The sequence below is a fragment of the Microtus ochrogaster genome, chromosome 2, assembly GCF_000317375.1.
Source record: "Microtus ochrogaster isolate Prairie Vole_2 chromosome 2, MicOch1.0, whole genome shotgun sequence".
Lineage (NCBI taxonomy): Eukaryota > Metazoa > Chordata > Mammalia > Rodentia > Cricetidae > Microtus > Microtus ochrogaster.
Genome location: NC_022010.1, coordinates 28,890,045 through 28,914,815, shown reverse-complemented (window position 1 = coordinate 28,914,815; position 24,771 = coordinate 28,890,045). Strand labels below are relative to the sequence as shown.

Below are 24,771 nucleotides of genomic sequence, written 5' to 3'. Positions count from 1 at the left end.
CCTTAATGTCTGTGCTGCTGGGGTTATACGTAGGAAGTGGTCTCCTGGGCCCATGTGTTGTAGAGTACTTCCCACTTTCTCTTCTATCAGGTTCAGTGTTTCTTAATAGAAACCCTAACTAAGACATGGTGTCTTTCACAGTTGGGAGCAAATACAAACGAAAACTATAAAATGTTTCAAACTGATTAGTACAACTATTTATTTCTCTTCGTTATATTATATAAAAAGTGACATTTGTTTCCACACACTTCCTCAAAGCTTTGTTAACTTTTCCTAAAAAAGTAAAAAAACTTTCATAGAAGGCATGGGAATCTGACCAAAATAAATGCAGTTTAATCTACATCTGGTTTTCTTGTCATTAACTAGAGGATTTTTTAAATGGGTACATACAATTGTAGTTCACGGTGAATTTGCATCTACAGTAGGAAATAGATGAATATATATTGATATTAGAAACACCCATTTATCAATTCATAAAGTGATTAGAAAACCTAAAGCTGCCTACAACAATGTCCACTCAATACAAACTGAATAACATTATTATCGGTCATGTATTTTCAGTATTACATGGTGGAGACAGCTGCCAAGTCACATTCCTTTCTACATACAGTCATCTTCCCTTTAACCTAATTTCAGCCCTTCCTGCCTTTATAAATATCAGAATTTCTAGAGCTGTCATTAATTCAATCTTCATCTTCAGAATGTTGGCCACATATAAAGCACAGAAAATAAATCCCTAAAATTATGAATAACTCATCCACCTTGCTCACTGGCCTATGATGGTTAACTTTCTTTAGTCTCTAATGTTTGAAAAGAACAGAAAAGTGACCTGTGTGTCCACAAATTTGACCAAAGACCTGAGATGACAAGATCTTCTGTACTGTAATCTCTTCACTGGTGGTCATCTGTTAATCCATGGCATTTAGATTACTTCAGCCAAGCACCAGAACAGTGTGGAGTGCTTGCTTCAGCATGAGATTTAGCCCTAGATCGCATGATGAAGGTGGGCACACCCCACACAGCATGACACACGTAAATAAAGCAGACTCACAAAGACAAAGATGGGTGTGCCATGTTTTCTCTCACAGGCAGAATCTAGATTTTAAAGTAGAAAGGTGGAGACTGAGGGAAAGGACAGAGACCAGGTAGGAACAGTAATGAATTTAATCCATTATTTTGTGTGCTAATATGAAAAAAATTAAGTGAATAAAAAGGGGCACATGAGAGGTGCTGGCTACTAAATTAATTTTGGGGATCAAAAGAACCTTTTTTTTCTTTCTCTGTTCATTTAAAGATACTTAGACCAGTTACTGAAGCTGCTTAGATACCATCTTATAAGCAAAAAAGGGAGAGGAATGGGTTAAAAAATTAAAATATAGACTCAAAATATGTAAATAATGCCTCAACGTTGAGCTAACACCTTGCATCTAAAGAAGAGAGAACTGTAACACAACTACTTAAAGCAGAGTAGATCTGGCCTATGGGGAAATGCTATGGAAGAATCTTCCAGACTTCCCATCATGCTTTCCTTCCTTTGTGGCTTCTGGCTGACTAGTGAGATGCTGACAAGAGATATGAACAACAGCCCTCAACTATAACCAAGAAATGCACTTCTGTTCTAAGTAGCCTCTGCATCTGGGGATCTGTTTCTGCAGTTTAATCCACACTACTGCACTCATGAAGCAATGGTGGAGCAATTAGGAACTAAAAGTATCATTGCCACTCCATTCATCTACATAGCTGTCTCCAGAGCACACCAGTGCACTGCCCCATCCCCAGCAAGTGACCATTCCTAGCTACTAGTTACAGAACTATTACTCCAGATATGGGAGTTATTTATTAAACTGTAGGGGAGGGAATCTCATTTCAGCAATGTTAGTATGTAAGAGATTCAGGACCAAATAACTCAGAACTAAATTCTCAGCCCACACCAAGAGCTGTTCTTAGGCTTCCTCATTGAATGTTTATTTGCTCTAGGGACAAGAAAGGGCTAAATCTGTAAATCTTCTTTTTCACTAAGACCCTTTGCATGTGCCCTATCCTCTAACCTCTATGCACATCTGAAAGACAAAAAGCAACAAAAATGACTTTGATAATCAAGCTAAGATTCAAATGATAATTGAACAGAGAGGGTTGCAACCATTCAGACTATCCCTTCAGAATGAGGACTGTTCCCAACTACACAAGTAATCACAGCAGAGTGAATGTACTCACCACACTCCCTCTTCACTGTGGCCTAAAGGCACTAGAAATAGTTAGCTAAAAAGTTACTGTAGCTCTAAACCCATTTGATATTAATCGGGAGGAGGAATGGTTTCTAGCTCTCCACACTAACCTAAGACTCACAAATGTTCTGGGCATTTGCTAATATATGTTCTCTGTCTCTTAGCTCAGTCAGAACCAGTACAATGCACTAATGCAGCTCAGGCTCTCTTGCACTGGTTGTGATTTTTACTTACACAAAGTATGTCGAGGAAACTCACAGGCCATTAAAACTCTTTTTAAATCCAATCCAAGAATCATAACACTATTTGTGCTATTCCTCTTCAGTCTTTACTTCTGTGATTGTTTTCTGTTCCCTAAAAGTCGCTGAACAATGACATTTCAGATTTTAAAGCTGTCTTCAAACAGAAACCAAGCAGTATATGGAAAATCATAAGACTACTTTAGAAGAACTGTCCATGTTTCAAATGCATCAAGTCACATTAAATATCAACAGTACAATCTTATCCAAGAACTGTAGGAACCTTTGCTACAGATATAGGTCACTGAATCTGCCACCTATCCTCGAAGGAGCCTACTTCTTCCCACCCAGCCCCTCCCCTCAGTTCAGGGACAAGGCAGCCAACATAATGCAATTCGTGCAGTAACTCTCAAGTCTAACAGGCAATTAACCAGGGATTCCACAGCTAAAGAGTCTTAATCAACTATTAGCTATTACAGCCTTACCTGACATGTCTCCAAGCCAGCTGCTGCAGCCACATCCCCCTCTGCGCCAAAAACGTCTTGCCTCAGTTTCCTGAAATTCCCAAGTGGGACAGGGAATACAGCCAGATGGCATCCTCAACCTGGTATAGTCTAGAGTTCCACTGCCAGCAACCTTCCCCGGGTACCACAGTTTGTGTCTGCACATGCACACATGCAGCAGACCCTTCTCCGACAAGCTCAACATTAAAGGGCAACAAAATGCTCCTGTGCTCAAAGACGCTGAAGGCCCTGATCTTAACAGTAAAATAATTGTAAACTTTTTAAATGTGTTATTTTAATAAAGTAATCCTCAAACTAGAGAACCTTCAAAGATTTAAATGATTATAAATTATGAATATACCTGGAAAACAAAGTAGTTACAAAAAGATGGACACATGCAACTTTAAAATAATACTTACAAGTACTTTAAAGCTGCTTATAGGAATGGTCAGTACCTCACCACATAGACTTTTAGTTCTGACACTGTTATAACTTCCTTGAGGTTCATTTTTGTGACTTATTTAATTATATAATTGAACACTAATTCTTAAAAGTTTGTCAACGCTATTTATTGAATCATTAAATAAAATTCACTGTATTCAAGAAATATGCACCAATTAAATTATTTCCCAATACAAAATGAGGTTTTAGTAAGAAAGCATTATTAAGAATTGCAAATACTTAAATTTTAAATCATGAATTATTTCTACTAATAGAAATATAAAAACAATTCAGAGAAATCAAATCAGACTAAAATGTCATAATTAAATTGTGATAGAATTACTTAAGAATCTCACAGAATTCATTTTAGGGTAGACTTGGAAAATAACAAGGAAATGTGTTTAGAGTTCTATCCTACTCATCATAATCATGTTTAATAACTCATAAATCTTTTTTGACTTGCAATATTACATCATTCATAAACACAAGGCAATTACAGTGTTAGCCTCTGAGCTTTTGTGTTCTGACTCATGCAGCTTAAGATAGGTGATTTTAAGAATGAGTTTGGATATTCTGTAACATCAGATGCCTGCTGGTCATTTTCAGCTGCACATTTCTTTAGCTAGATATTGGTATAATAATTTAGTTAGGGACTGGAGAGATGGCTCAGCGGTTAAGAGCATTGCCTGCTCTTCCAAAGATCCTGAGTTCAATTCCCAACAACCACATGGTGGCTCATAACCATCTGTAATGAAGTCTGGTGCCCTCTTCTGGCCTGCAGATATACACACAGACAGAATATTGTATACATAATAAATATCTATTTTTAAAAAAATAAAATAAAAAAGAATTTAGTCAGTCAGATATAGCTGTTGATTTCATTTTACAAGATTGCTCTCTTCTATACAATTTATAGGAGGTATTTTTTAACCTATTCATTTTGTTAATTTAATTATTTTTCTTGTTTTGCCCTCTTACCTTTCTGATTTATAATAAATCAGTTTTATGGATATATGCATACAAGAACTAATTTGAAAAGTGTAATTAAAACTATGTGGAAAACATTAAGAGCAACTGACAAAGAGTGAGCTAATAGCAGTGGATGAGGGACAGCCAAGCACAATATAGTTCAACATAACTGATCATTTCTATTTTCTTCCAGCCCACTGACATGTGAGCTGAGCTACAGTTCTTATTGTTCTAAGCAACTTAAACAAAGACTTCACTTGTCAGAAATAACCCTGTAAACAAGCACCATGAAAACTTATTTCCGTCCACTCGGATTCCAGTATTAGATTCCTAAACAAGCCAAATGTGCAACAATTAAGAGGAATTAAATCTCTACCCTTCCTCAACTCTGACAGAAAACATCAAAGACCTAATGAACCACAGAATTTATTTTTAGCAAAGGACTTTCAAGAACTTTCAAACTATTTAAAATCATAAGGACGTTTGTAAAGCCCACATTTAAAAAAGTTTCAACACTGATAAATAAGAATGATGAATCAATTCATGTCCCCATATCTTCTCCTTTGGTCTCTCCCACACTTTCCCTAAGACAAGAGTAACAACATCAAGATTAGTAGTTCAGCTCATCATTTGGCACCACCACTTTCAGGACTATGCGAAAACAACTGGTCACTTCCTCAAAAAACTGGCTATTTATTTCCTTCAGCTTATAGGAGGAGCAGAGAAAATGTGTAGCTGGTGACAGAGCATCTACCTAGGACATGAGGCCTTGGGTTTAACCCCAGTAATGTAAAAACAAGCAAACAAAAAAAACCTAAAATAAAATTAGCAATAAGTAAGAACCATTAATAGTGCTTAGCATAGTAATTATTCTCCTTCTTATATCAAGCATATAAAATTTACAATAAGATATACTGTCTGGTCAATAATTTACAATAAGATACAATGAGTGGTCAATCCGAAAACATAAAAAGAGGGATATCTGAAAATGCTGAAGATGCTCTATGGCCTTTTCTTATTTATATGTTAATAATCATCTTTTCAAACTCAAGAATTCTCTCATTAACAGAACAAGAAGTGTCCAGCCCCTGAGTCACAACTGCACACATCATACCACATGAGAATAAAGAACACTACCCTAGAAAGGTATGATTTTCTATTACTCTCTCTCTTTTAAACATGCTCTGGCTTAATTTAATAGCTAATTTAAAGTATGTCAATATAATAGCTAATTAAAGTATGTCAATCCTTACCTTACCAAAACACTATTGGGAAAAATTGTGATTTTTAAAAAGTCAACAAAAATAATTTTCATGATTAAATTATTTTTGAGGCACAGAAGCACTAAACTATTATTTTACAACTTGGCACATTCAAAATTTCATTCCTAAAAATCAGTTCAGGAAAATCTTTGCAAAGACAAAGTCATTAGAAAAATCTCTAGACCATGCTGTGTAAAAGTATTCTTATATACTGTGCTTTTGAGAAAGGTGTAAACTAATGATCCTAATTTCTGAAAGGCTATAAACCTGTTAACAAAATTGGCATACAAAGAAAAACACCTATTTACAAATAAAAAGTATAAATATAATTGCAGGGGTTCGAAAAGACACTGAAGCCCAAGCTAATTTCCATTCCTTAAATTCGTAAACCACACTAGGACACTTAGAACTAACTGTGGCTCATGGTCACAGGTTCAATGTAAGAATACAACTAAGACTACAGACACTGGGTTATAACCTAAAGAAGACTTCCCCAAGCATTGAAATTTATGGGAAAAATAATGGAAGGCACTGAAGGTTTATAAAAATGGTGTTCAGGAAAAAAAGGACAATTCAGTTTTTATTTTCTCCTCTCAAGAGTTAAGTCACTAATACATGGTAGAAGAAGGAAAGTGTTTCATCGCCCCAATACTTAGACAACTGTCATGTGAACAAACATTCCTGGCGCAATAGCTGTTAAAGATCAAGACTTTAATAGAATACAGACTACTTCCAATAATGCCAAAGGATGGTTATTTTGTCATTAATAAGAAGAAGAGTGATCATTCTAATGTTAGTTATGCAGGCGAATAAGCAATTTCTCAGTTAAATTAATTAAGCTAAAATTAATTAACCCTAGAGGCACAGGTCCAACCTTTGGACACTGCAACAAGATATCATCTACAAAGCATGCTTGAGAACTGCTAATCAGGTTACAAAGGAAAAAGAATCATAATGCTTTAACTTAAGTGTGAGTTTTTGTGTGGGGCTGTGCCTTGGACACGCCTGCACCATGCTACTCAAATATGGGACCGCTAAAACAGCTCCTACAAGTTAGCAGTTACTAGAGTTTCAAAACCACAAAGTTGTTATGGATGTTTCTAAACTAAATGCTTGAAAATTTAAATTCCCTATAATATTTAAAAAGGTTTTTTTTGGGGGGGGGGACAGAGTACTGCACCTGTAGCCATGTGTGAAGCCTGCATTCCTTAAAATGACAACTCTCAAGTAGTCTTATCAACTATGTGCACACAATATTACTTCTGATACATATAAGGCATTGGCTAAGCAAACCCATGTTTTGTGATTGGCATATGTGGCTCATTACTGTTGATTCTTTATATATACATAGCAGCAATTTTTAAAGCTATGAAGAAGTACAGACATGTTAGATATGTAAACTATGCTTTTGTATAAAGAAAAAAGTGAATCCACCTCATGGGAAAAAACTCCTAATAGTACATTGCTTATATGCATTTTTATACTACCAGACATTCAGTTCTGACATTGTTTTCCAGAGCTGAAAATGTTTACTTACTTACTTATTTACTTACTTACTTACTAACTAAAAAACAAACAGAAAAGACCCACATGAGAAGGCATGGGAAGAAACCAAATATGAAGGACAGAAGTGGCAAGGGAGTGGGCAAGAGTGGGGAAAGCAAGAGAGGAGGGGGCAGAGCTAAATCTCCCTGGTAACACAAGTATGTTATTCCAGCTCTAAGTGACTCCAGGCTGAGAGGCTAAGACAGATGCTCTTTGTCGCAGAGTGAATCATTCAAGTATACAATTTCACTTCTAATAATAAAAACAACACAAACAAACAAAAAGCCACAATGCTTACAGATGTGATACCTGAAACTCACTGGAGAGTTACTCAACTTACCTGGTGCTAATCCAGCAGAAGCAGGACTTCCCATGGATGGGTGAGAGAGAACTTGAGAGAAGGCAGACATATTTGACTGGGACACGTTACTCAGCCTGGAGGTTGATCCTCCTTTAGGTATAAACTCGCTTGCAGTAGGATTTGGTGTCTATTTGAAAACCAAATATAGGAAGTTAACACACTTTAGGCCTCCAAAGGACATTTGACTCTACTAGGTCTTACTCTTCAGTGTTCCACTCACTAAACTCTTTTACTAAAAGGATTTAAGTCTTTTAGTTTCCATATTTTAGTATAATATAAATAACTTTCTTAGTGGAAATTGGATAATCAAATCCAAGGTAAACTTTTTCATGTGAAGACTTTTAGCCTTGTAAAATGTGAAATGTGCATGCATCACTTCTAAACCATCCTTACACGTTTTTGAGAGCTGGGGGTTGAGGGTACCTCAAAACTGAGCAACAACTTTCAAACTTATATCTTTAAACCTCTTTCCAGGATAAAGGCCAAAACTGCTTTTCTTTCTAAATTAATCACTTTATTGTAAGGCTAAACATTTCCCCTCTATGATGCTATGCACTGAAATAACAGAAGTCAAGAAACACTTAAGGCAAACATAAGAAGGGATAATAAAAAAAAAAAATGTAAAGTCCCCACTGTGCACCATCACAATGACTCGTAGCACTTGCCATGCAAGTTACATTGATTACATGGCACTCACACATAACTCCTAAATATTCAAACTGGATGTCACTTTTGGCTTTAAGAACTACTAAAGTGTTATATATATTAAGTTCATAAAGCTTGTTTCTGTCCACTTGCAATTCTAACAGAAGGTAGAAAATAAAAAGATGAACTGATTATTATAAAGCCTAACACAGCTTCCTTATTTGATATGAATGACATTTTAAACTACCAAGTTAAGAGTTCAAAGTACTATATTAGAAAAGGAAAAGGCCACAGACTAAACAAATTACAAGTTTTAAAATAACATTACTGATAATTTGTCAACTACACTTAAAGTACTAAAGTACAGAAGAAACAGCAAAAACTGGCTTACTGTGAACACCCTGGGAGTACACAGTGAAGTGCTTCCTGTGCCACACCTAAGATACAAAACTGAAAGAATAGCTAATATCCCATTTTCATGTAGAACAGTGGCTTTCAATCTTCCTAATGTTATAACCCTTTAGTGCAGTTGCTCACATTGTGGTGACCCCCGACCATAAAATTAATATAAATATTAGATATGTATCACATCTAATATGCAGCCCCCCCCGAGAGGATTGTAACCCATGGGATAAAAACAGCTGACCTAAAGGCATTAAAAAAAAATTCCTCCAGCTGGGCAGTGGTGCACACCTTTAATCCCAATAATTGAGAGGCAAAGGCAAGCAAACCTCTGTGAGTTCGAGGCCAGTCTAGCCTACAAAGCAAGTTCTAGGACAACCAGGACTACACAGCGAAACCCTGTTTGGAAAAAAACAAGCAAACAAACCAAAAACTCAAATGCTCAAGTTTTCAAAAGTAGTGGCATAGTTTTGAAGTGGGTGAACTAAACTTCTGGGACAGAAAGCAAACTGGTGAGAGTTCCTGCAGCACCTCCAAGTCACAAGGAGGCAAATGACAACTAAAAAACACCAAGCATGGCAGCCTCCATCTGTTACCAATCAACCCTAAATCTACCTTTAAAAGGGAAAGTCAAAACAAATGCTACATGACATATTATGTAACAGTCCAAAATACCCTGGAGAAATGGCATTTTGGAAATTACAAGTCTATTGGGAAGAAAACAAAATTGGGTAAAGAAAAATCATGTATTTAATATATCCCTAAAAAATAAAAATCACCCTACTTTGCTATAATGAATTATATTGAACAAAATAGACTACCAGATTTCAAAGATGAGCTTCTCCAACTTAAATCCATTTTTACTTTATTTTGAAAGCCTTTATTTTCTGTATATGTTGGAAGAGGAAAATGTATGTGTGTATGAGTGGATGCCTACATGCAGCAGTCATCATCTGCTGTTTGACTTCATCAGCCCCACCTTATTTGTGAAACGTCTTCTCACTGAACCTGGGGCTCACTGACTCAAACTAAACAGGCTGGCCAGCAAGCATCAGAAAACCTCCTGTTCTACTTCCCCAGCACCGAGGAATTACTGGGATTACAAGAGCCTATCATTACCCTGGCAATTATGTGGGAGCTGGGGTTCCAAACACAGGTCCTCATGCTTGCATGAGCAACCACTTCACCAACCAAGCCATGGCCCAGCCCCATGAAAGCCTATTTTTAAGGGTTCCTATGAAGAAGAAAATGAATAGGAGATTCACTGTGCTTACAACAAACAAATCTTATATAAAGGGCTCCTAAATTCATTACAACAGAAGATATTCAAATTAATGAAATGTAAAAGTTAACACATTAAACTGCAACCATAATCAACCACCAAAACCAAAAACCAACCCCTTGTTTTAAACAGGAATTAAAGGTGAAAAGAAGGTCCTAAAATCCTCATCTTTCTTCTTGCCCTTGAATGGGTGGCTTGAGAGTTTGTTTAGCTGTGAGCACTTGAACTCCTAACAACCTCAAAAAAAAAAAAAAAATCAAGGATGATATGGAATGTGGTGGTACATCCCTTTAATCACAGCACTCAAGAGACAAAGGCAGGCAGATTTCTGTGAGTTAGAGGCCAGCCTGGTCTACACACAGACTTCCAGAACAGTCATGACAACACAGAGAAAGTGTGTCTCAGAAAGAAAAGAAAAATCTAGAATAAGAGCATAGTCGCTACAAACAGAGAAATTTAACTATAGGCAGAACAGAGAAGTACCATGTTCTATTTATTCATATTAGTCTCGTGGTAAAGCTCAGTAAGACGGTCAATATAATAAAAAGATGCATTCTGGATAGTGATATGTGGCACCTATCTATAATGGAATTACACAGCTTTAGAAAAGAGAAATCAGGAAAACTGCAAGTAAATGGATAGAACTGCAAAGAATTACCCTGAATGAGGCAACCCTGATTCAAAAAGAAAAAGACTCCAAGCTCTTGCATGTTTGTGGGTCCTAACATAGGATCTTTAGATTTCAGTATTGAACTTGGAAGCCAGGAAACTAGGAAGTGACCGTTGAGGGTGTGGGGAAAGCAGAAAAATTTTAAGGGAGGTGGGAATATGGGTGATATAAAGAAATGAAATTGGGAAGAAGGTCTAAGGGGAAAGGAAGGAAGGATAGAGCAGAGGAGACGGTGAAGAACAATATCTACTGGTATATTTGAAAAATCCAAGTGGAAGCCTACTACTTCATAGGCTTCGCACGTGTGTACTCACACACATGTGCCTGCTTGACTTTATAATTACAGCCATCTCACTCGAGGACAGTGGTCCTCAAAGAAGCTATATGCTGCCAAATAAGCCCATACTGTCCCTCAAATTGTTGCTCAGAGTTCAAGAGTTCCCCCAAAGTCCTTGGGGTCCATCAGAATTTGATAGTTAAGACCCTATTGTTGAAGATACACACACTTTGGTCATGGGAGCAATCAAGCAAGTACTGATCTAGAAGATTCCTCCCTGCTAGTGGGCTTTCACAGTACTATAAGGTACTGTGTAGGACTCTGGAAAAGAAAAGTCATCAACAGTCTTACCCAGCAGAGGATCCTACGTGTTAATATTAATAACTAGCCTGACCAGATATAACCACGAGTACAGCAGTAGATTTAATGTTGTGGAATAATTGCTTTCTGATTGGCTCTATGGCCCACTCCACAGAAGGAAATCCATGACTGATACCGAAAATGTGACCAAGAACTGTGGTCATAATCTTATAGTCTCCAGGGGTGAGCCTATTACTATCTTGCCACACTATCAAACTGTCCTCTAAATGAGTATCTAGCCACAAATGTAGATGAAGTTTCTTTCCCGCCTGGTCCTGCAACCATTGAGTTCCACAGAAACTTCTGTCTACACATAGATTATTAAAGCTCTCAGCCCTCATCAGAGAAGCTTTTTTGTGCAGTGGATGGTGGTTAGCACAGAAACCATCAGTGTGGTCTGGAAAATGCTTGGCCAAAAATGAGACATCTGGTCCACACTACTGCCTCCTCATTTAAGGGTCCAGGGCCAGAGGTGGAGAATACTGCAGTTAAAGTGTCTTCTGAACATGACAGGACTGACTCAAAATTACTCAGGACTTCATAACAGCTGTGGAAGCCTATACACGAACTGTACAAAAAAATCAAATATGTCAACATCCCAACACGGAGGGGAAAGGGCTCACAAGCTCCCACCTCCAGCTGAGGACCAATGGAAAGCTGACAGCTGCTAGAAGAGGAGATTGTTTTCTTTAGGGGTGTGCTCCCTGTGCTCCAGGGAATTGCCTGGCACCCATCTGTAGAGTGGCAGCAAAAACAAAAACCCAAAAAAACTAGACTCAAAGGATTATTTAAAAACGGAAAGAAAGAGGACACTGGAAGGTAGTTGATTAGGGAGGGGCTCGGGGAGCTGGTGTAGAGGATTGTATCCAAAATGAAATCTTCGTGGAATAAATTTTTAAAAATCTTCTTAGATTTACTACTTAGGCCTGGAGAGATGATTCAGTGGTCAAGGATATTTACTGCTCTTGCAGAGGACCTGGGTTCGGGTCTTAGCACCTACAATGCTGTTGTGGGATATCTGACCTCACGGTGACACTTTGAGACTGTTTTTAATAATAAAATTAACCTTGAGTCCTGGGTGGAGTCAACAGCTAGCTGACTGGAATTAGCCACAGAGATTTTGGAGGACACGGGATACAAGAGAGGCACAGGAAAAGAAAAGGTAGGAGCTTAGATTCACAGACTTTTTGATCTAGGAAGCATCATTTTCTTAATTTAAGGATCATGTCTAGATAACAAACTTACAAACAAAAAGGAAGAAAAAAAAAGAGCCTTTTTCCAAATGAGATAAAGCTCTGAGCTTCCAGGAATTACGCTGTGAACACTTTGGGTACCACCCAAGAAGTAATTCAGCATGCTACAAAGATAGCTGTTACTTACCCCCTTTTCCAATCGGCAAATCACATGTTCATTCTTCTTGCCTTAGCACACTAGCACGTGTACTAATATGATGAAGTAAACCGGTAAGAGCAGACAACCTTGTCTACTAATCTTTATTTTCATTTTACTTATTATGACTAGTTTTTCATAAACATACTTTATTAATTTAAGGATATTCTTTTATATTACTTGTGTACAGAGAATTTATTTTTGTTTTTTAAGTCAGAAATAGATTCTGGTGCTTCACATGCTCTCCGTCTACTAAAATAATGGTACTGGTTTTAACTAATTACCACCAATTGATTTTTAAATAATTAAACATAATACATATTCCACTATGAGGTATGTTATCATTTCTATATATTTTGACTTGTTAGAACTTTCAATTTGTTAAAAAGCCACAGTTATGTACAGGCAAAAAATATGTCTTACTGTATGTCTTCTCTTGGTGGAGTGCTGGTCTGGATACATGCCATAGTAATATAGACCTACCTCATACTGAAGACTAGGCAGCAATCATTCCCTTTCAATTTTATTCTTTTCTTTTTGGCAAAGTCTAGTTGAACATGCAGTTTCTTCTTTTATGTATTAGGTAGAATCCACAGGTTAAAAACATCTGAACTTTCTGATAGGAAAGTACTTACAAAGTCCATTTCTAGTTGGGTATGGTGGCAAACTATGTTTGCGGCCAACCAGATCTACAGAGCAAGTGCCTGGCCAGTCAGGGCTACATAGTGAGACCCTATCTCAAACAAGCCAAACCAAATTCTGTTTCTTTAATACACTGAGGACTAATCTAGTTAATTATAACTTGGGCAGTTTCCATCCCTCATCTCTTTCCCATTTTACTCTTGTCAAATTCCTAAGTGGTATGTGTGCGTGCGTGCGTGCGTGTGTGTGTGTGTGTGTGTGTGTGTAAAAGTGTGAATATGTAAGAAAGCAATACACATGTCTATTTGTCTAAAAAATACTAATTTCTATTTTTAGCTGTGGCGGGGGAATCTGACATGGGGGAGGAGGGGCTGCCAGCAACAGGCCAGAGACATCAAATGCCTAGGAGCCAGAATTACAGGTGGATGTGAGCTGCCCTACAAGTGGGTACAGGGAATTGTACTTTAGTACTCTACAAGGGTAGTAAGCATTCTTAACCAAAGAGATATCTCTCCACCCCACTCCATTTTCTTTTTCCTATTCATTTCTGAGTTGGCTTTACCTGTAATTTACCACTGTGTTCCTAGTTTTCAAGACTGACGCTACAATTACTTACTATGAACTCCATCTTTCCTAATACAGACATTCACTTCAGTAAACTCCAGTTAACTTCCCTATTATTATCAGCACTTAGATATGGCAGGCATCCCATATCTTTTGTGTTTAGCTATTTGATTCAAAACATTTTCCAGTTTCTCTTTATTTTTTCTTTGATTTCTAAGTAATTAAAAGTATGTCACTGATTTTTCAAATATATCGGAATTCTAAAAATATTGTCACTGATATCTAATTCTACTATGGTAAATCATATTTTAAGTGATTTGAGTTCTTTTACCTTTATTGAGATTTGTATAATGACTCAGAATTGATCTATCATAAGTCTTTGAAAAAAACAAGTACTTTACCATTGCTAGAGAGAATGTTCTGTAAATACCAATTATGTCAAATTAAAATTATGTCAAGTTAATTTTTTAGAGTTGTTCAAGTCTCCCACCACCCGCTCTGCCTTCTTATAATACGAGAAAACAGTCTTAACAGTTGTATTATTTATTGTCTATATTTCTCTCTATGAGGCTTTTGTCATCTGTTATTAGCTAAATTAATAAAGAATGGCATGTCTGGCTTCTTAATGGCTAGAAGGTACACAGCACCTCATATTACCAAATGACCTATAGTCCTGATAATTTATGCTATAAAGTCCAGCTTGTCCCACATAATGTAGAAATGAACTAGCTTTCTTTTGAGCACCATAGTCGACCTTATAACATATCTAAAGTGGGGGGTTTTTTTGGGAGAGGGGATTAAGACAAGGATTTTCTGTGTACCCTGGTTGTTGGTTGTCTTGAAACTCACTCTGTAGACCAGGCTGGCCTCAAACTCAAGAGATTCACCTGCTACCTCCCAAGTGCTGGGATTAAAGGTATGTGTCAACACTGCCCAGCCTAAGGAGGTTTCTTTTTGTTCATTTGTATATATGTGCTGAATTTGTGTGTGGGAAGGGAGGGGGGATGGACACACTCACTTGGAGACCAGGAGAGATGTCTGGATTCTTCCTCTATTGCTTTCTACCTCAGCCTCTGAAAGTATGTTTCACTGAACCTGGAGCCATTGTCATTTGGCTGGGCTGGCTGGGCAGTAAATTCCAACAACCTACCTGCTTCCCCAAGTGCTGCGGTTGTGGGCAAGTGCAAAGACACCTAGATTTTTATGTAGGTGCTGGAAAATGTTTTCATGCGTGCAGAATGGGTGCTCTTTACACACACACAGCCACCTCCCTAGTCTCTAAGCAAGTTTCTTACTAGCATCATTATAGTTTTTGAAATTCAGTCTGACAAGCATTTTCTAAAGTTGATAAAAACAGCTGATGTTGCCTCGTGTGTGTGTGTGTGTGTGTGTGTGTGTGTGTGTGTGTGTGTGTGTGTACGCGCACACGTGAAAGGGGTTGTGGCCACTCTTCTGCAAACTCTAATGTCCCATCATTCCTATTTCATTTTTTTTTTTATTTCAGACACTAGCTTTAAATTCTAAAACCTTAATTTACTTATAAGTTTAACTCACCTCTATTTTTCCGAACATATGGGGTGGGATTTAGTAACTGTTTTAGTTTAGTTGTTGTTTTTATAACTACTTCTGCATCACTTCTGAGTCTTACCTTCTTACTCTCTTATTTTATGGAAAGATAAATTATTCTTTTTTATCTTGTTTGGTGATATATAGAACATACATACACATATTCTCTGCATATATACATTGCGTGCATGCGTGTGTGTGTGTGTCTATTAATAGAAGAAAGCTGCCTAATCCCAGCACTCAGAAGGCAGAGGCAGGTCGATCTCTGTGAGTTCGAGGCCAACCTGGTCTACAAGAGCTAGTTCCAGAACAGGCTCCAAAGCTACAGAGAAACCATGTCTTGAAAAAAAAAAAACAACAAAAGAAAAAAAAAAAAGAAAGAGAGTTTATTTGGAGCTTATGGTTTCAGAAGTTTGGGATTCAAGACCATCATGGCAGGGTGAACATATTAGCAGTCAATGACACACAAATCTGGAACAGTTCAAGAAAGCTCACATAATGAAACACAAGGCTGAGAGAGGTAACTAGGAATGGCACAAGCTTTTGAAACATCAAAGCCTGCCCCAGCGATATATCTTTTAGAACAAGACCACACCTCGCAATGCTACCCAAACAGATCCACAAACTGGGGCCAAGTATTCAAGTATATGAACCTATAGGGTTTTGCTATATTCTTAGACGCAATTGTAAAATGTAATTCCTATTATGCTTAAACTGCTTAAATGTAGTTAGATAAATCTTTCCAAGTCTTGCTTTAAGCTTGGTTTCTGGATCTGGGAAAGCATTCATTCTAAGACCAATTTGGCCCCTGGTCTTAAGGCTAGGTATAGTGTATACCTATAGGTATAGTATAGGTATACACACCCATGATGCCAATGTTTTGAAGGCTGAGATAGTAAGATTGCCTTGGGTTCTAGGCTGGTATGGGCTATGGGTGAAGCCCAGTTTCAAAAAGTGTGTCACTGGAAGTAGACTTTGAAGCTTCAAAAGTCCATGCCAGGCCTAGACTCTTTCTTTCTGCCTACCAATCAGGACATAGCTCTCAGCTACTGCTCTAGTGTCGTGCATGCTGACATGCTCCCAACCGTGATAATAACGGGTTAAACCTCTTAAAAGTTAAGCCAGTCCCCAGTGAAGTGCTTTCTTTCTTAAGAGCTGCATTGGTAATGGTATTGCTTCACAGCAATAAAAAGAACAATGACTAAGACAAAAATAAAAAGTATTCCTCTCTTGTAGTTCCTCCAAGTAAGTTTTCCGTAATATTCACACTGTTTTAGAAAGAAATAAAGTAAAAAAGAACTCTCAGTAGAGATCTGGCTATAAGGATTATGGTAGACAACAATGTGCAGCTCCAAAAACTAAACAGTAGATACATGATAATGCTAAACAGAAGTAAAACAAAATAAAATAAACAAAACATAGGCACTGTTAAACTGCTGTATCTTTAAAGTGGCTTGCTCGTGCATAAGAAGAAAAGGGGCAGGGCTGGAGAAATGGCTCAGCGGTTAAGGGCACTGGCTGCTCTTCCAGAGGTCTGAGAGTTCAATTCTGATCAACCACATGATGGCTCACAATCACGCATAATGAAATCTGGTGCCCTCTACTGGCCTGCAGGCATACATGCAGGTAGAACACTGTATACATAATTAAATCTTAGAGAGACAGAGACAGAGACAGACAGAGAGAAGGGGCAGAGAAAGAAAGTAATACAAGTAGGTGTATAAAAGCACCAAAGGACACTCACTAAAATGTCAGCAAAGACGTTGTCTCTAGGCTGTGAGAAGACTGGAAGCACTTCTCTCACATCTGAGTGTTTTTTGTTTTTTTTTTAAATATTTATTTTATTTATTTATTATGTATACAATATTCTGTCTGTGTGTATGCCTGCAGGCCGGAAGAGGGCACCAGACCTCTTTACAGATGATTGTGAGCCACCATGTGGTTGCCGGGAATTGAACTCAGAACCTTTGGAAGAGCAGGCAATGCTCTTAACCTCTGAGCCATCTCACCAGCCCCCCTGAGTGTTTTCAAAAAGCATAAATACCTCAGAAAAGTTTTAAAAGGCAGTTTAAGATTATAAATCACAAAGTCACTCATACCATTCTATTTTACTTTCATGTCTTCACTAAACAGGGATAGTATCATAACAATCCAAACCGAGTAAGAACAGTTAAAATGAGACCAACTGCACCACTGTCATCCAAGAAAAAATTTCATACCAAAGAGAAGACATCTGACCGTCATTCTTACTATGAGCCTCATGGCAGTCACAGAGCACTCCATCTAGCTCACTGCCATAGGGATTCTCAATACTGGGTCATCCAGAAGACTAGTACCCCAAACTTCAAGAGAACAATGTTCCATACAGGTACAATTCCCTCGACAGCAACTGTTTGTTCCTTCTATCCACAAGGACTAATAGTTAATCCTATCTCTTACATTCACAGTAAGATTTTTTTTTCAGGTGCACCCCCCCTCCCCAGGGTTTCTCTGTAGCTTCGGAGCCTGTCCTGGAACTAGCTCTTATAGCCTGCCTCTGCCTCCCAAGTGTTGGGATTAAAGGCATGTGCCACTACTACCTGGTGTAGAAGCATTCTTGACAACCAAGAATTCAGCCATATGTAATCCAAAATATACTAAGGTTTTCAATTTTTTCCACCCTGATATTTTGTCATAAAACTGTACCAAAAGAAAGTTAACAAAATATATAAAGCTCTACATTTCAGGACTCATGTGGAACAAAAATGTACCTACCTAACTCACTTATCAGGATCAGTCACTGAACGGTACATAAGTACATTCAATGGTACATTTTGGGCACTGTGGATGGCACTTGGGGCACAGACATAGGTATTGTGCTCCACAAGCTCACAGGAGAGAAATTCACAGATAAAGATATTCCAAATGGAGCTCTACACTCCCAAGAACTCAGAACATCCATGAACCTACATTGTACTAGCTAAATTTGGCCTAAATGGCTGTGATATAAATGAGTATAATACAGTAAGTTCTAGGAATAAACAGGTATCTAATGCTACACAGTTAAGCCATAAGATCTAAGTGTAACTTGAATACCAAAGGACAAGTTGGACAAGTTAAACCAAGATGGACAAAGGGTCAATGTCCTAAAAGGAGGCTCAAAGGCAGGAAAGCCTGAGGGGCATTGTAGCGGCATTTCAATCGTATTTTAATAAATAAAGACTGCTTGAAGACCTGAGAGTAAGGCAGTCCCACTGGTCACCCTTACAAAACAGGTTATGGTAACACACACCTTTAATCCCAGTTGTCACACTAGTTGCCATAGAAACCAGGCAGTGCATGCCTTTAATTACAGTAGTGCACACCTTTAATCTCAGTCCTAGAGACAATTATAAAATGGAAGAAAACAGCTCTCAATGCACTGTCTCATTCTGAGATACCAGGAGGCAGATGGTCATTTCAGATTAAGGTCGAGGTAAGAGTCAGTGGCTAGCTGTTTTGCTTTTTCAGATTGAACCCCAATTTTTGTCCCTGAATTTTTATAATCCTGAGTCAGGGCATGGTCTTCCAAGTAATTCGGTAGGCTTTAGTTGTAAGCAAGAGCTTGGGCAGGAGAACTAGGGTGCCTTTTTTTTTTTAATATAGAATCTGAACTTTTCTTCCTAATAATAAAACAGATAGCAAACATGATAGGAGATCAGATAACAAGGGAAAAATTTGAGAGGTAAGACCAAGAGCAGGAAATATGGCATATACTATCAGTAACAGTAAAAATGAAGACAATTTAGAAGGATATGACAGATAAGGCAGGAGGGATTAGAGGGGATCACAGAGCAGATCAGTCTGGACAATGACCACTAACTGTAACTAAGAACTCTACTAACAGCCAAGCTGGATGGAACACATAGAGTTATTGGTAAGTGTGTACAACTGTGTTGAGAGTGGAAATGTGGGGGAGAATATATGAGTTTTTTTTTTAAAAAAATACATATATTTAGCTTGATGCTCAGAGCCATATAGATAAACAGCTAACAATATAATACAGTGACTACAGAAGATTAAAAGGAAGTATTTGGGAACCAAATATGACTAGAGAGGTCAAGTAATGAAGGTGTATGAGATCGGCAAAGGGTTATGTGAAGCACCAAGAGCAACAAGTGGGGCAAGATAAAAAAATATGTGCAGCTTTAGAGGAAAACTTAATGGCGCAGCCAAGTCATGTGCTTGTACAAGAAAGGCAGCAATTACATTACATACATTTTTATTTCTTTCTGCCCTGTTTATTGCTTTTTTTTACTGTCAATCTACGTAACAGTAATTAGCAGTGACTGTGCCAAAGACTCAGCCAACAGACACAGCATGTTACACATAGCCTCTCCTGCAGTGAACACTACTGACAGTTCTACTTCCCTTAGTCTGCTCTTCATTTGTATTTGAAGACCCTAGCCCTTTCCTTTTGCCCTGGTTTCAAAGCCCTCTCACCAATTCTGCCACAAATTCTTCTTTCTGCCTCAGAGCTGCATACAAAGAGTAGAACCAGACCAAAAGAAAGATGCATTTTTAAATACAGCAAAGCCAGGAGTGGAGCCACCTAAGTAAGCCCTTTGCAACCAAAGCCCCAGAAACCAGACATGGAACTACAGGATTTGGTGCTTGCCCTACTGGGTTGTTGGTCCAGTTTTTCCTTGCTGAGTCCTAATTCCTTCGTTTTGAAATGGGAATGCTATTCTATGCCATTACATGATGGAAACATAAATGGAAGATTTACCAACAGGATTAAAGACAGATTCTAGGGCACACAGTACAAGGAGAGAACACAAACCATTCCAACAACGGGTCTGAAAACCTACTTCACAGATATATACAGGTTATTATTTAAAAGGAAACAGCAAGTTGGGTAGTGTTCAGGAAAATGAAATGAGAGAGGTGAAGACAGGGTGTTGAGGGGGATGGAAGGAGAAAGCAGCACGTTCACTTTAAGGCCACTGCTGTTCTATAATTCTCAAAAAACCCAAGGAATCCTATTATTTAATATAAGCGAAAATCTTATGCTTATTAACTCCATCTTATTGTATCAAATCTAAAATTTTCCCATTACTGGACCCTACAGACTAAAAACCTGAAGTAGCCGGGCGGTGGTGGCGCACGCTTTTAATCCCAGCACTCGGGAGGCAGAGGCAGGGAGGCAGAGGCAGGCAGGCAGAGGCAGGCGATCTCTGTGAGTTCAAGGCCAGCCTGGTCTACAAGAGCTAGTTCCAGGACAGGAACCAAAAAGCTACGAAGAAACCCTGTCTCGAAAAATCAAAAAAATAAAAACCTGAAGTAGCACTAAAACCTAGGGACTAATTGAAAACCAAAGTCTATTTAATGAGTTTACAAAACTTCTGTAAGCTCTTTAAAAAGCACCAGTTAGAGAAAGCTAGACTCCATAGAAAGACTGATCCACAAGACCTTAATATGAGCCTTCTTACTAACTACTTCTAAAGAGGGTAGATGACACCAAGGAGATCCTGACAAGGAGATAGTGCGATCTAGTGGGTCCTCTCACTACCCAACAGTCCTCGTGCACTCATTTACTAGGTGAGTTACAGTCACACCAAAGCTTATAATTTACGGTTCATCAACTCTATTATAGAACTTGTGAGGTAAAGTGAACATGATTTTAATATATCATTGCTTTTAGACAGATTTTAATCTTTACAACCACGAAAATGTTGTAGAATCGTATGTCTCCTTAATTCTGTTATTTAAACAGCACCAGATTCTTAAAAGATGAAACACGTTAAGGTAATCTTTCCCAAAACCGGTTTTTAAAGAGTACTTTAAAAACCAACTTTCGAAAATATTCAAGCCAGCATTAAGATGGCAACACACTAAAAACAAAGCAGGGTTTCTGCTATATATTCTAAACAAATTGTGATGCTATATACACATAATCAAAACTACAAAAAACATCCCAAATAAATGGAAACAAAGACCAAGCTTAAGAACAATTAGTATTTACTATATGTTTAGTAATTGGAATGCTCAGCCGGGCGATGGTGGCGCACGCCTTTAATCCCAGCACTCGGGAGGCAGAGACAGGCGTATCACTGTGAGTTCGAGACCAGCCTGGTCTACAGAGCTAGTTCCAGGACAGGCTCCAAAGCCACAGAGACACCCTGTCTCAAAAAACAAAACAAAACAAAACAAAACAAAAAAAAAGAAATTGGAATGCTAACAATTCTAGGGCAAATAATACAATATTTCAACAAATCCTTAGTCAGAAAAGGGATGCGTGGAATCAGATATCAAAGTAAACCTGCACAAAAGTAAACTAGGTGCTGCTGACAAGACAGCACAATCAACTCTTTTGGTTGGTGTTGGCCTATCACTAGAATAACATAGGAATATAGAAATGCTTTGCCATTAAAATTGAAAACTAATTAAGACTATTAACAGGCTCACAATATTGAATATATAAAGTACAGCAAAACATTAACCTCTGAATTTTATTGTAAAAAGGAAGAACTCTAAAATTCCAGAAGAAATCACCACTGTCCTTCTGAAACATGTTGATACTAAAAGAAACAAACAAGCCTCCCCACAAAGCCCGTGACTCATTTTATTAAATATAAAATGTCAGAAGCTGGGAACACAGGCCACACAGGTCAGTAAGTAAAGTCCTTGTTAACAAGTATGAGGACCTGAGTTCAGATCCCCAGCACACACATTTATTACTAGCCACCCCACCCACCAAAGAAAGCCACGGTGTAGCACATACTTAATAATGACAAGGCTCAGAGGTAGAGAGACAGCAGGATCCCAGGGTCTCACTGACCAGTTTTTCTAGCCAACTGTCTCAATAAATAAATAAATAAATAAATAAATAAATAAATAAATAAATAAATACACAGGAAGGTTGGAGAAATGGCACAATGATTAAGTACACTAGTTCCTCTTGCAGAGAACCTGGGTTCAGTTCCCAGCATCTACAAAGCTGCTCAACACCAAACAAAACTCCAGTCCCAGGGGATCTGAGGCCCTCTTTCTGGCTTCCAGACAGCAAGCACACAAGTGGCACACATCCATACATGCAAGCAAACACTCATACAAATAAAATCAATCTTTAAAAATTTAAAATAAAGCAGATAGGGATGTAGGAAGAGACCAATGTTAACTTCTGACCTCCACTAGCACAAACATTGGCGTGTGTGCTCACACATGGACAGGTAGGTGGGTGTGCATGCATATCTCTCTCTCTCTCTCTCTCTCCCTCCCTCCCTCCCTCTCCCACACACACACATTTTTAGAATAATTTCTACAAAATTACATATACTGTTCAGCAAAAAGAAGATTAAAGTAGTATTTACAAATGGACAAATTAAACTAAAAAAAATAAATAAATAAAGTTTCAGATAGTTCACTGTCCGGTGTCAAAGGACAAGTAGATTTTTTTTAAAAAAATCTAAAACCAGACTTCTTCTTCCAGATGCTTTGACAGTGCTCACAGAGAAGGCAGCATCAGCACCATCTCCTGAGAGAAGAGAAGAAATGTTTTCAGGTTCCATTAACAATGATACAGGGTGCCGGGTGGTGGCGGCGCACGCCTTTAATCCCAGCACTCGGGAGGTAGAGGCAGGCGGATCTCTGTGAGTTCGAGACCAGCCTGGTCTACAAGAGCTAGTTCCAGGACAGGCTCCAAAACCACAGAGAAACCCTGTCTCAAAAAAAAAAAAAAAAGAGACCCAGTATCATGCTATAGAGTGTGTGTTATATGAACAACCTCTCTCCCAAGAAAAGCAAGAGCCCATCCAAGTAATGTACACTGTATGTTGACAAATGAGAGAGACGACCCAGGAAGGGCAAGCTCCAACACAACGTTTAGACACTTATGGTGAAAGGTATAAAGTAGGTCAGAAACCATGGGGAAAAAAAAAAAAACAAAAAACGGGAGGAGTACTGCATGCAGACTGTCAAAACAAAAAGAGGGATAAGATAAAAACAGATAGTGTGGTAATGAATTCAGGATTAAGAAGATGAAATAAATGAAAATTGAGATTTTCTAAAGTAGCTCTCCATTTGTCAAATGGAGAGAACGTGACTGCTACACCTAAAACAACAGCAATGTACACTGTCTGATTTTTTCATCCTTCAGTTAATGGACAGGTAAATCTTAGTAGTTCTCACCCCATAAGAAGGGATACAATCTGCTTCCTATTAGAAGGGAAACATATTTAGTTTTTTCAGATGCAGTGGCAGTGGTACACACCTACAATCCCCGACCTATGTTGTGTACCCATCTCTTCAATGTTCAACCTGAAACAGGTTCAGGTTAGGGACAGCAAAAGGATGAGCAGAAAAAGAGGATCACAGAATACAAGACTTTTGGTTTAAGAATAAGAAAGGATCCAGGCATAGTGGAGCACATTTTTAATCCCAGCACTTGGAAGGCAGAGGCAGTGGATCTCTGAGAGTTTGAGGGCAGCCTGATCTACATAACCAGTTTTAGGATAGACAGGAAACATAAGAGAGATTTTGCCTCCTTCCTCAAAAAAAAAAAAAAAAAAAAAAAAAAAAACAACAAAACAAAAAAACAAACCCACAACATTAGATAAATGACACATGGATGGACAGACAGATGGACAGGGTAAGAAAAGATAATTTCTCAAAGCTGTCATTCCCTAAGTGTGGTCAATAAAATCCATGTCAGCATGAAGAAAAGTTGAAAAGAAACTGAAGATGATAAGAATTACAGGACTTACAGGAGTTGTCCAAACCTGTAGTAACTGCTCACAAATAAGTAAATGTGCTGACCCCTTCTTCAAGCAAGGACAGCTATTTAAGGTGGCAAACTCAATTCTCACACGAGAACTTGGAAAGGGAAATGTGTAAAAGAAACCTTTGCACTGATTTATAATGAACTAGAGAACAAACACGTAAGTACAGTAAACAAGAAACACAATGAGGCAGAAAAGGGGAAAAAAAGCACAAAAACTGAACTACTTTGCACAAGACATGATAGCATACTGTGTATCCTGTACCTCCTGCATCATTTGTTGGAAAGATCTAACTCAAAGATAGAGTTGTGTCCTAGCTAGGAATGTACCAGTTATTCTAGAGTAGTGGTTCTCAACACTGTGGGTCTTTTCTACAGTTTGATGACCCCAACAATAAAATTATTTCGTTGTTACTTCGTAACTGTGATCTTGCTGTTGTAATAATAATGTAAACATGTGATATGCGATGGTCTTAGGCAATTTCTGCAAAACAGTCCTCTGCCCCCCCACCCCACGCCAGCCCAGGTTAAGAACCACTGTTCTAGAGCCTTTTCTCATACAGACAAAACCTGATAAACTTGAACATATGGAGAAAAGCAAAAGACGACTTCAAAGCAGGGAAAGCGTTCAGGATCCGTGGGTAGGTACCTGAGTGTCATCCTCAACTGGCCAATGATAATGAGGAAGCAAA

At 38.2% G+C, this 24,771-nt stretch overlaps 1 protein-coding gene across 3 annotated transcripts in view; it reads right to left on the bottom strand.

Moving 5' to 3' along the window:
- The window catches only part of Pan3 (poly(A) specific ribonuclease subunit PAN3), a 116,015-nt gene that overhangs the window by 53,205 nt on the left and 38,039 nt on the right, over positions 1–24,771 (bottom strand). For all 3 annotated transcript variants that reach the window (XM_005344710.3, XM_013350949.2, XM_005344711.2), the window contains one exon: positions 7,525–7,672. In XM_005344710.3, coding sequence (XP_005344767.1) covers positions 7,525–7,672 — 148 coding nt within the window. The remainder of the gene's footprint in view (positions 1–7,524; positions 7,673–24,771) is intronic.